The 13,394-nt window shown below is 33.8% G+C and overlaps 1 protein-coding gene across 1 annotated transcript in view; it reads left to right on the top strand.

Moving 5' to 3' along the window:
- Nucleotides 1-13,394, top strand: part of PSPC1 (paraspeckle component 1) — a 57,634-nt gene that overhangs the window by 17,369 nt on the left and 26,871 nt on the right. The window contains exons 5-6 of the mRNA XM_036747816.1: nucleotides 9,565-9,649; nucleotides 11,632-11,737. Coding sequence (XP_036603711.1) covers nucleotides 9,565-9,649; nucleotides 11,632-11,737 — 191 coding nt within the window. The remainder of the gene's footprint in view (nucleotides 1-9,564; nucleotides 9,650-11,631; nucleotides 11,738-13,394) is intronic.

Below are 13,394 nucleotides of genomic sequence, written 5' to 3'. Positions count from 1 at the left end.
GCCTCATTTTTGATAGCCTGAATCATTTTCTTTCTTCAGTCATGTAAGGCATAGCTACTTTGGGAATGTAACTCTTTACCTAGAAGTCCATTTTGATATTCTGCTCTTCCCAACTGTAAATCACTAATTGTACAGAACAGTGCTATCTAGTTTAGTCTCTGATATATTTTTTATGTGATTGATTTTTCTGTTCATAAAAGCTCAGAATATTTTATTGCCTTTAAAAATGTATATCACATCCATCTTTGCATTTCAGCATTTTAGTATTTCTGTAAAGCATCAAGAGTTATAGATACAAAGCAGCTTTAAAAAGCATATTTTTCAGGGTATTTTTATAAATCACAGGGATAAAAATAGTTTCTGTAGGTTGATTTAGAATTACCTACGGTGGCCATGAAATTTTGATGTCACCATTATAGGGAGAGTTTAAGTTATATGAGGGTAGCCTTTAACTTTGTTTAGTAGTTTTCATTTTGTCCTGATTTGATACGGAATATATACTTTAATATTGCCATCCATTGAAAAATCTTCAGCATGTTAGAAGCTAAACTCTGTTTTAGATCTGCCATCACCATTAGCACATGATGTAGCAGCAGTAATGATTCCTTTCCATGTGGACTTGAATCATGAATGTGTTTAATGAACTCAATAATAACATTCTTAGGGGTGGCTCATATCAGAAAGGACATGGCTACTGGCTAGCTAATCCTTTATCTGTATTGACAGATGACCCATTTTTTACTCTGCTGTTTAAAGGGGACTTTGTTTGATACAAGCAGTTGTTAATGACTTAGATTCTGGAGACTGCCACTGAATCGAAGGAATTCCATTTTAATCCAGCTAGTTAGGTAACTGCCAGCAGGGAAAGGAGATTGTATTGATTGGTTTCTTTTCATGTGATGCCCCATTTTTCTTGGCTGTGGGGATTAAAACTTATAAGCATTCACCTTCCCAGCCTGACCAGTGATACTCCACAGATAGCTATAATCTTCAAGGCGCATCCTGTGTTTGGAGGTAGCAAAAGCAGAGATTGCCCCAAAAAAAAATCAAGGAAGACAGAAAGCACCAAAATGGGGATCTTGGAAGCCCTATGGAGTAAAGAGCAGCAACAGCTGCAGTGGTGCTTAGATTGGGACAGCCCAGGCTCCAAAGACTGTAGTTCTCTGTATTGAAATGACATACAGGACCCTAAAAATCCAGGGATGTGAACTTCAAAAATACAGGGGAACATAATCCAAGTAAGTGGTTATCATTGCAGAAACTCAGGTTACACAGGTGAACTTCAGGGCCAACCCCTCCAACCCAAAAGCCCTGCAGGGAGGAGGACTTGGCTTTGTCACAAAGACCCAGTTCAGAAACTAAAGCTGGAGAGATGAGTAAGTCAAAGAAAACAACAAGCAGCATAAAAATTATTGTAAATCTAGAGATTTCCCCAATAAGAGTAAATCTATAATGATTACAAGCTACTCAAAGGTGAAAATAGATTTTCAGTATGGACTACATGACCACTGAGAAGCATGAAGCAAGAGATTAAAAAAACGAGATGAAAGCAGTGGAGGAAAAATTGGAAAAAGTGTGGCAAACCTTATCCAAGTAAGAGATTTCTGGAATACTAGAATAGATCAAACAAATCAATGCCTAGGGTAGAGAGAGAACAAAATCATAAGATTAAAAAAATTAGGTGAAAACGTAAGATACCTGCTATCAAGAATGACCGACCTGTAAAGGAGAAAAAAGAGTTTGAGCTAATTGGACACCACCTTTAGACCCCTGTAAATTATGACCACAAAAAGGCTGACAAACACTATTTTATGACGTAACAAATGAAACTTGCCCGGATCTATTAGAACCAGAGGATGAAGTGAACACAGAATCCATTGGTGACTTCTCAAAACCAGAGCTCCTATGTCAAAGAAATACTGCAAGCATCCTAGAAAGAAGAAATAGTTCAAGTCTTTTGTCAAGTAAAGATCATAGTCTGGTAGTTACGATTATTTTTTTTTTGGTAGTTACCACTATAAATTCTTGGAATACAATATTCTTTTTTTCTTCTATTTCTTTTTATTTTTTTTTACGCTTAATAGTCTTTTATCTTTTTTTCCTATTACATATATAATTTTCAATATTCATTTTTGTAAAATTCTGAATTCCAAGTTTTTCTCTTTCCTTCTCCCCAAGACAGCAGGTAATCTGATATAGGTTATACATGTACAATCATGTTAAATATATTGCACCATTAGTCATGTTATAAAAGAAGAATCAGAACAAAAGGGAATAACCACAAGGAAGAAAAAACAAAAAAAAGTGAAAATAGTTTGCTTTAACTGATCTGCATTCAGACTCCATAGTTCTTTCTCTGGATGTGGATAGCATTTTCCATCATGAGTCTTTTGGAGTTGTCTTGGATCATTGTATTGCTGAGAGAGTTGATCATCATCCAGTGTTGCTGTTACTGTGCACTTCGCTCAGCATTAATTCAAGTAAGTCTTTGCAGGTTTTTCTGAAATCTACCTGCTCATCATTTCTTATAGAATATTATATAACATTCCATAAGGCAAAAGAGGTGGGCTTACAACCAAGAATAATTTACTCTGCAAAGTGGAATATAATTCTACAGGGAAGAAAACTTTTAATGGACTAGATGACTTTTCAAGGATTTCTGAGGAAAAGGCTAGAGCTGAGTAGAATCTTTGAAATACAAACAATATTCAAAAGAACTCTAGAAAGGTAAATTTACGTGAATCATAAGAAGGAGTTAACATTCTAATGGGAGTCTGCCTTCTATTTCATCTACAGAGGTTTAAGTTTAACCCATTCACCTTCAAAGTAATAACCTTTTTTATTAATAGCTTTTGTTTTTACATGACTTAAAGTTTTTCCTTATCCTTTTCCCTCCCAGAGAGCCATCCCATATCATGATAATGATTGTAATTATGTGTCTCTCAGTCTTGTACTTTTTCCTTTTCCTCTGCTTCTTCTTCTTTACAAAGGAGGATGGTGTGAGCAATATTTGAAGCCATGTGTTTCTGTGCCTCTACTCTTTCAGTTTTAAAAAAGTTTGATCATCCCTTCATGCCTCCAACTTTGTAGTTTGTAGTTTTACTTAAAACTAATCTAACCCTTCTTTCTCCCTCTCTTGTCTGTCTACTCCTATTTTTCTGTTGAGTTTAATGTATTTCTACACCAAACTCTTAATATATGAGTGTGTTCAACTCTATTTTAGTTCAGATGAAAGTGAGATTCATGGGGCGGCTAGGTGGCTCAGTGAGTAAAGCACCAGTCCTGGAGTCAGGAGGACCTGAGTTCAAATCTGGCCTCAGAAACTTGACACAATTACTAGCTGTGTGACCTTGGGCAAGTCACTTAACCACAATTGCCCTGCCTTCCCCCTCCAAAAAAAAAAGTGAGATTCATTCTTTTCTCCATATTTGCATATTTTTTAAACTTAGGTACTCCGTTTTGTGAGATAATGAATACCTTCCCCTTCCTTTTCATTTGTTCCCTAGTATATTTCTTTTTCCTTCCTTTTATTTTCAATACTTCCAAAAGCAATTATCATCACACCTCTACCTGTCCACTCCCCAATCCTCCAATCTTATTTAACTCTCCTCTTTGATCCTTGATGAAGTCAGGGTTCTAAAGGTTCATTCATTTCTTCTTCTTGTATTAGAATGTAAACATGTCATCAGTGTATATATAGTCCCTTTGAATGCTCAAATGTATATATCTTTCTAGTTTTCATTTCAGATTTAAACTTAACTTTGCTCTTTTCTAGCAGGAATTATAGATAAGCTTTATAAAGGTCCACCCTAACGCTCTTTGCATAATTTATCTTACTTGATTATCACTAAAACCTTGTGAGCTAGATCCTGTTATTACCCTCGTTTTGCAGGTGAATCAACCTAGCTTGAAAGAAGTTAAGTGACTCAAGGTCACAAAGTTAGGTGTCCAAAGCTGGTTTCAAGCTCAGGTCTTCCTTAAAGCTAAGTCTCATGCTATATATACACTGATGCTTCAAAGAATGCCTGAAAGTTCTATTAAAAATGTAGGCTGGGGGTGGGGGGAGGTGTAGTTTTTTGGTTTTCCCCTTGTAGGATTATGTAGTTTTGTGTGGGGTAAGATAATTTTGGTTTTAAACTTTTATCTTTTGGAATATTGCATCTCAAGGTCTCCTTTCCTTTTGGAGGATTAGCTGCCAGTTCTTGCATAATCCTGACTTCTTGGTGCATGAGCTCTTCCTTTGTGGTTGTATGCAGTGTTCACCTGGAGCTCTAGATTTTGGCTATGACATTCTTGGAATTTGCATTTTGTGGTTTAAGGAGGAGACTGGTAGAGTCTGTTTTTACTTTGCCCTCTGGTTTTATTAGGTTTGGGAATTTTTCATTTATGATTTCTTGAAATGTGATATCTAGGCTTTCTTTTTTCCTTTTGGTTGTGCTACCTTAGCTTGAACTTGTGTTTTTTATCAGTGGCTATTTCATATCCCTTCCACCATTTACCATTTTTACCTTTTGTCTTCTTTGTCCACCTAATGAATATGCAGGGAAAATATTAGAGTTGTTTTAATTTTCATTTACTGTCAAAGCTCTTCTTGAGTCTCCAGATTCCATGCTATTCTAGTTTGTTCTTAGTTGCCCTTTGGTGGTCCATAAGTATGGATCAAGAAATACTAAACTTAGCACAGTGAATCCAGAGAACTGGTCTTGTTACCATAGGTATTTTCCTCATTTTTATCCATGTACATAGAACATTATTCAGAATGATGATCACTTTGGAGCTGAGGCGCTCCTGCACGCAGTTCTCTGTTGGTCACTGGCAGAGATGCTTCAGTTCTACAGTTCTCTTCATATTTTACCAAGAGAACTGGATTTGGAGTCATGAAATAGAGGTTTGAATTCTCTTGCTGCTATATAGTTGGATGCTCTTGAACAGATCACATCCTGAATTTGTCTTCAAAATGGGGTTAATACTTTCATTGCCTTGTTTACAGAGTATTTTTGAGGAAAATTATTTCCATACCTTCTAGTGCTATTATAGTTGTTGCCTGTTTTTCTTAATTATTCCTCTCTAGTTGATTTGCTTAAATACTTGCTTATCTTATTTTTTATACTTTTATATTATAGTTTTATTTAATATGTATCATTAAAATATTTGTTGTTTTATAGTAGTTTTGTGGTCACATTATATAGAAGCATAAAATGAACTAAGCAGTATGACTGATTCAAAGATGCTAATATTTTGCACTTCTTGCTTTTTAAGTGAGGTGTTTGTAAAACACTTCAAGTTCAATAAGAATGATAGCTGTTGTTAGTAAACATTCAGCAAGTATTAATCACGTACCATGAGCCAGGGACTGTTCTCAATGCTGAAGATACAAAAATGAAACAATCATTGCTTACAAGGTGCTTGTGAATACAATCAGAGAACAAACCTGTCAGAGAACAATTCTTGAGAGAAGGAACAATAGCTGGGGGAACCAGGAAAGACTTTCAGTAGAAGGCCCGATCTTGAGTAGAGCTCTAAAAGAAAGTAGGAATTCTAAGAGGCGTTGATTGGTAGGGAATGCAATCCAAGGTGGTTGTTGTCGTTTGTCCTTTGTACTGAAGAGGACCAAAATGATAGGACGACGTCAGAGTCAGTTTATAGCGTGTCCAGCTGTGGATGGTCATACCAATCTGAGTTTGAAAAGCTTTACTGCAAGTCTGGTACAAATAGTCTATATGACCTTTTGTAGGAGAGATGTCTCTAAATTTGTGCATCTCTCATTTCTTTTGAGCTACTGCACTTCCGCTTTGCTCGTAGAGCATAGCACCTTGGATGTGGGCACGCCATGCTGGATGATTATCTACCAGTATTTCCCATGTCTCACAATTAATACCAAAGTTCTTCAGAGAGATCTTGTGTTGCTCCTTCTGACCATCATGTGAGTGCCTGCCTTGTGTGATTTCTCAGTAAAATGGTCTTTTAGGAAAACTTAATATTTGTCATTTGAACAGTGAGGCCAGCCCATTCGAGTTGTGCTCTCTGCAGTAGGGCTTGAATGCTTAGCAGTTCAGCTACGGAAAGGACTTCAGAACGGTTTGAGTAATGGAATGCTGTGACATGATCAGACCTGTGTTTTAGGAAAATTACCTTGACACCAATGTGGAAGACGGATTGTACAGGGGAGAGACTCCAAGTTGAGAAACTGAGTGGGGTACTGTTGTAGTAGTCCATGTTGACTCACCAGCCCTCAGGTGATGAGGGCCTTGAAACAACCTAGTAATTGTGTGATTGGAAATAAGTAATGAGAGAGACTTTGACTTTGAATCTACAACATTTAGAATTTGATTTATGTAAAGTGAGGCAGCTAGGTAGCTTAGTGAATAAGAGTCAGGAAAACCCGAGTTCAGATCCAGCATCAGACACTACTACCTGTATGAACCTGAGCAAGTCATTTAACCCTGTTTGCCTTAGTTTCCTCATCTGTAAAATCAAGTTGAGAAAGAAATGGCATACCACTCCAGTATCTTTGCCAAGAAGACCCCAAATGGGATCAACAAAAGTTGATCACAGCTGAAATGACTCAACAACAACAGATGACAAATATGAGTGGATACATTAGAGGTTACTTTGTGTAAATACTGTTTTTAGTCATCATTGAAGAGAAAAATCCTTAGTGTTATCCCAGTAAAATTACCAGTTCTATTAAGTTCCTCATTGTTGTGAATGTTTGGAATTTTCCCATTTTGAGGAAAAGTTAATTTTGTTTTCATGAGCTAATAATACCTTTTAAGCATTATGAATAAATCAAACTTGTCCTTTTCAAACCATTGTTAGAGCATTTGAAACTTACTTAGATTTTTTTTAAGAGCTTTATAATTAACTGTCTTATGTAGGTATACTTAGTAAACTCTCAAAATAGAATTGAAAAACAAGGTACTATTTAAGTAAATTTTGAATTTATATGGATAGTTTGTATTATTAATTGAAACTATACTAGTTTAGTTATGAGTGAATGTCAACGTTAAATGAGTTTGTCTTGCATCAGGTTTGTTTGTGCCAAATCTTTCCTATTATTGCATCATCCAATCATGAAATGATTATTTTGGGGTAACTTTTTGTTTCCACTATTAAAGAAAAGTCTTGATTAAATGTGAAAAGGAACAGAAAATTATCCTTCTGTATGATGTTATTTTATATGTCAGAAGAATTAAAAATTTTTTTTTATAGTTTTTGTTTTTATATCTCTTGTATTTCACCTTGCATCCCTTTTCTCCTCTTCTAGGTAGTCATTGCTTATAATAAATTTTCTTTTGAGAGAAAATTTATTGAAACCAGTTGACTCATCAAAAAAAATCTGACTTTTATATAATATTGTATGTTTTTTTTAATCCCTACCTTTGCAAAAGTTCGGGGATAAGAGGAGATTTCTTCTCAAATTTCAGTGAACAGGTGTTTATTAAATGTATGCCAAGCACTAGAAGTAGAAAAGTAAAACAGGATTCCTTGCCCTCATGGAGCTTACATTCCAATGTTGGAGACAATATGTAAACAACTAGTTACACACACATTCCCCCCCTCCTCAGCAAGGCATTAGCATCAGGTGGGACAGGAAGGAGGAACTAGGAATTACATAGAAAATGATACATACAGTATATAGATGGATTGGTGTAGGGGGAATGGATAGAGAAGAAAAAGCATTAGTGGCTGAGGTGATGGGAAAGACCTCCTGAAATAGGTGGGATTTTAGCTGATCCTTGAAGGAAGTAAGAGAAATTTTAGAGTCAAGAAGTGAGAAGGAAAAGCATTCCTAGAATGAGGGACAGTGAGTACCAAGGCATGAAAACTAGAAATGGGGCATAATGTTTGAGGGAATGCAAGTAGGCCAGCATTCTTGTGATGAAGATGGAGGAGAGAGGAAACCATAATTCATCTCTTCAGGGCCGAACTTATTTATAATTTATAATTTCACAGCTTTCATGTTCAGTTGTTTTATGGTGGATATTCTTTCCATTTAAAGTTTTTCTGTTAAGTTTGTATACCCATAGTTTATTTTGCTTTACCTTGATGGGTATTTATGTTTCCACTTCGTTGCTACCACAAAAAATGCTGCTATAAATATTTTGGTGTATATGGAACCTTTTTGTCAATGACTGGGGGGAGAGGGGGGTGTTCATAACATTGGACTCAGGATCAAGGGGTATGAACATTTTACTCACTTTATTTACCTAATTCCAAAAATTGTTTTCCATAATGGTTCTGTTAATCCACAACTCCATCAAGAATACATTGGTATACCTGTCTTTTCGCAATTCTTCAAACATTAACTATTTTATCTTTTGTCATCTTTGCCAGTTAGCCAAATGTGAGGTGAAACCTTAGAATTATTTTGCTTTGCATTACCTTATTGGTGATTCAGAGCATTTTTTTATATGGTTGTTACGCAGCTTGCACTTCTCCTGTTGAAAAGTGTTTATTTTTGACCATTTCATTATTGGAAAATGGCTTTTGGATATATGTCTATTGTCTATAAATCTTGGATATCAAGCCCGTATCAGAGGTGCTTGTTGATTAAAAAGATTTTTTTTAGTTGACTTGTAAAATAGGGCTTTAAATGGCAAGAATACAAAAATGTAAAGTATAAGCTGGCAAGGTAAGTTTAAGGAATCCAGTCAGAAATACAGATGTTTAAAAGCTATTTTCTTTTTCATTCATGGTAGGGTAGTTTTCAGTGACAAGGTCAATTTGGTTCAATAGTATATTATCTTTTCTGGAAGTTATGAACGCTGATGTCTCCTCTATACCTGCTGAGGCCCATATGTTTAGCACCATTTCTAATCTTAGGAATCTGTAAAGGAATTTTACAAAGAAAACAGATTGTCAATTAATGAAAAGATTCTTATTGTTATGTTTTGTAGAAAGCATAGATAAATTTTACTAAAATAATTTTGGAATTAATAGTTGTCATTTTTCTTGGTTTCTCGTTATATTGGAGGTCAGCTCTAAAGTTTCGCCTTCATTGCGTTCATGGGTAGTAGATTTTTTTCTTATTCTCCTAACTTGCTATCTTTGGCTGGGTTACTCAGTTAATGAGTAGCTCATAGAAAGGAATTATCAAAATTAATCACTCTAATATTAAATTTGAAATTAATTTGAAAGTAATGTTTCTGGGCACACTTAAATAAAAACATAAAATAAATTAAAGAAAATGGACTTGAAAGAACTTTAGAAAGTCATCTAGTCCTATCTGTTATCCTTATGATTTGACAAAAAACAATTTTATGTGAGGTGAATATGATTGAATCTTCAAGCTGGTTAGAATTGATGTAATTCACGTTAAGCTATTGGAGACAAAAATTTTACTAAGAACTAAGCTTTTACTGAGTTTTTGCTTTGTGCAGAGCATTGTGCTGAGAAAAATGGAACAAGTGTGAAGGTTGTATCATAATTTTTTAAAAATTCTAGTTGCTTATTCTAGTGCTTTTGAATGATAAAACTGATTTTATACAATTAAATTTTATTGAATTTACAATCACTTCTTGACTGTACATAATAGATAATTTTAAAATGAATATTTTATAGATCTTATGAGGCGCCAGGAAGAACTGAGACGCTTGGAAGAACTTCGAAATCAAGAGCTTCAGAAACGCAAGCAGATACAGTTGAGGTAAATGGTGATTTTTTTTTTTAAACCAATGAATTCCTACTTCAACATAATATTTGAACTTTAAAATATGCTTGAATATTTTTAGAAAGTAAAAATACTATGTAAAATCTGCTTGCAAAATTTGGGTAAAGTAATGCTTTAAGGGATAAAGGAATTGTGTAGATAGTAGTGAAGTCTGCCCTTGATTCATTTTCTGGCTTGAAAGAAATGAAAAATAAGTGATAAGGATGAGATTCTTGACATCGGTTCATGTTTATAAATTAATTTCTCAGATTTTTGAATTAAAGGTTTAAAATATTTTTTCTTTTTGCTATGACAAATGATGTATATGAATTGCGTGTTAAATTACTAAGACTTTAAAATACCATAGGAACATTGGCTATTGTATCATCAAGTTATTTATTTGAAAGATTTAAGGGAATTTTGATATCTTTTTGAGTACTTTGGCTTTTTGAGGAAATTGGCAAAGGCTGCATTTCGTTGTATTTAATACCCATTTGTTTTCAGTGATGACAGAAATAAATAATAAATGTTCCCTGATGTCATAGTAGTATCTTGGAAGTTTACATGTTCAGTTATAATGTAAGATTAAATATATTAAGTACCATTGGTCAGGCAAAAAATGTTTAGAGAGGTAAGGGAAAGATTATTACAGGCTTAGGGGAAGGTGGGAAGAAGGATTTATTTGTGCAGGAACTTGAAAGGACAACTAGGTAAGGGCGGAAGAAGAGAAATACTTAAGCAAAGGCATGGAGGTATGGAAAAGTACAGCTCCCATTTACTTCATTTTGGCAAGTGTGAAGTTCTTATAAGTGTCATGATGGGTGATAAGTCTATAGTTAATCTTAAGCTACATTTGCTTGCTACGTTTCCTTTAGGTCACTGTGTTGGTAGTTCTTTCTCTTTATCCTCTACGACCCTTCAGTCTTTTCCCATCTTTCCTTCATTCATGTCATGTATTGTGAAATACTGGAAAGAACATTATTCTAACAACTGGTTGAATGCTTCCGTAATATAGTTCTTACATATAAAATTCAACTTTCTACACACTCGGTGGAGAACAAGTTTAACCAAATACGTAGAGGGAAATTTTTACTTGATTGCTATCATGATGGAAGAAAACATGCTTTATTCCTCTGTGTGATTGAAGTGGTGTTGTATTCATCTAGTCCAAAGGAATATTCTCCATGAATTAACATATGGTTGATTTTCTTTGCCTGATATGACTAGTCCTTAGTATTCACAGTAGTAACCCTGGTCTGATGCCTTTCTACATTCTTTTTAAATGGTGCAGTTTGGCATTTATAGTGATGACTGAACATTAGGGAGTCAACTAGCATAAATAGGCATATCAGTAATTTTTTAAAAATCACAACATAGTATCAAGAGGTGCCATGACAAAAGAAAACATACATTTTTGTTAAAAATCTCAAAAGCAAAGACCTGGAAAAGGACCTATTTGAAATCATCAAAATCAACTATTTTAAGACCAGGAGCTAATAGTATTTTGTACATGTAAGATTTTATTTCCCGTAGAACTAGAATTCCCAGCTAGTTGAATAATGAGGAAGAGAGGAATGATTGCAAAGATGTAGAAATGTAGCATAAATCTTAGACGCTGATTGTATTTTAGTTACGAGGGGGAGGGGGAAGAGTTAAAGATAATGTTAAATTCGATGTGAATATTGGGAAATGATGGTAGTAACAAAATAGAGAGTTTTGAGGAATTGAGAATGAGGAGAATAAGTGTGTGTGTTTTCCACCTTCAATTGTGGGCATGTAATTTTTCCTTATAAGTAGAGAGGCTGTTTATTCAATAGTTCTGTGCTTAATGAGTGCTATAGTTCCTTTGAGTCACCAGAGTAAAGGAATACATACCAAGTGATAGAATTGCATTGCTACAAGATGTAATGTTCAGATGAAATGTTAAATCATGAGATAGAATTCACAGTATTAAGAGATAAATATGTGAATTCCTTTAGACACGAAGAAGAACATCGCCGCCGTGAAGAAGAAATGATACGTCATAGAGAACAAGAGGAACTTCGAAGACAGCAAGAAGGATTTAAACCAAACTACTTGGAAAATGTAAGTAGAATACTAGTTAATTAAAATGGTAATCTTCATCTGACTGGAGGATACACTTGATCATGCTGTATAATACCTGGTTTATTCCATGAATAGGTATTTATTTATAGCTAGAAGTAAATTTTTTTCCCAGTGTTTCAATGAAAATACTTTTACAAGGGTGGTGTGCTATTTTCTTTATTATGCATCTCTTTACATGACTTATTACAAGTTGAATTTACAGCATTTTACTGATTTCCACTATAAACTAGTATTACTTTTTATGTAGTTGTGCAGAGGTACTCTTTTCTACTTGCTTTGTTTATTACTTACCAGACATAACATCGATTAAAAGTCCGTTTTTGGCTGTTCCACTCAACAATTCTATAGGCTTTTCTTTGACAGAATTTAATATGAATTAAAAACCACTAAACACATTGTTTTATATTTTGACTCCTTCAAACTATTTGTGTTTTAAAAGTGAAATTACTCCATATGTTGCTAATTTCATAGAAATAAATTTTAATTTAATAAAATATTGGCTATATCATGACTTTGAAGACTTTTGCTAATGGACTGTAAATTTAGAGGCTGCTTGGGGGCTCTTTGTAGCTAAATACATAGTTAATGTCTTACCAGTGTAGTTTTTTTATCAAGTCCATATTATTCAACTGAGGTAACATTTTAATACTTTTACAGGTCTTTTTATTGTGTTTTTAAAAAATATACAGCATCTGTAGAAAGGAAGCTTAGATATATTATCATAGATAATTTATTAGGTTTTTCAAATTTTTCTTTTTGATGTGAGGAGAAAAACATGTAAGTGGTTACTTTTTAATAATTTTAAATCAAAGTAAAGATGGTAATATACAAGCAAGGAAGGCAGTACTTTTTTGTTAATTTTTTAAAATTACATTTTGGAAAAGTAAATGCTGTCTTTTTAGTCAAAACCTAAAATAATCAGCCATAAACCACTTAAAATGTGATTGATACTTGATATGTATAGTTTTATCTTTTTATTTGATTTTCTTGAATCCTATCTTAAGGCGTTTCAGAAGTGGTAACATCAATTAAGTTTGTCATTGTTGACAATAAGTGATAGTTGTGAGGATGTTATTTAGCATTTGGAAAAGATATCGAAGCAGTATTTGAATATTGTCTAAAAATAGAACGCAATGGTATAAATAGTACTAACATCTGATGGGCTTTAAACTAATGTTAATTTATTCAGCTTTAAGCTGGCTCAATGTATTATGACCTTAAACTAATAAAATCTAGAATTTTAAAAAAATTTGCATACTTAAAATTTGTGGCTAAGGACAGTTTACAAATAATATATTATTTCGAGGGGGTTATCATTTTGATGTTTTGCTAAAACAATATAGTTAAATGAGGATATAGTTGTACATTTTTTTCAATTGTATTAAGATTGAAAAAAACAGAAATTATACTTATTTGAAGTGTGAAAGCATAATAATTTAAACATTTTAATATCGAACACATGGCATTAGCTATCATTTCTATTTAAAAAAAAGGAAATTTCTCTATACAGACATTTAAATAGTGATTCTCTTAGAGATCATTCAATTACTGTTTTGCATATGAGCATAATTTTGCATTAGTGTATGTGCCTTTGTATAGCATATACATTCATAAAAACACTTTTAGAACCATATTC

Source organism: Trichosurus vulpecula, chromosome 2 (genome assembly GCF_011100635.1).
Source record: "Trichosurus vulpecula isolate mTriVul1 chromosome 2, mTriVul1.pri, whole genome shotgun sequence".
Taxonomy (NCBI): domain Eukaryota; kingdom Metazoa; phylum Chordata; class Mammalia; order Diprotodontia; family Phalangeridae; genus Trichosurus; species Trichosurus vulpecula.
Note: the sequence above shows the minus strand (reverse complement) of the source record. Positions and strands in the feature narration are given on the sequence as shown.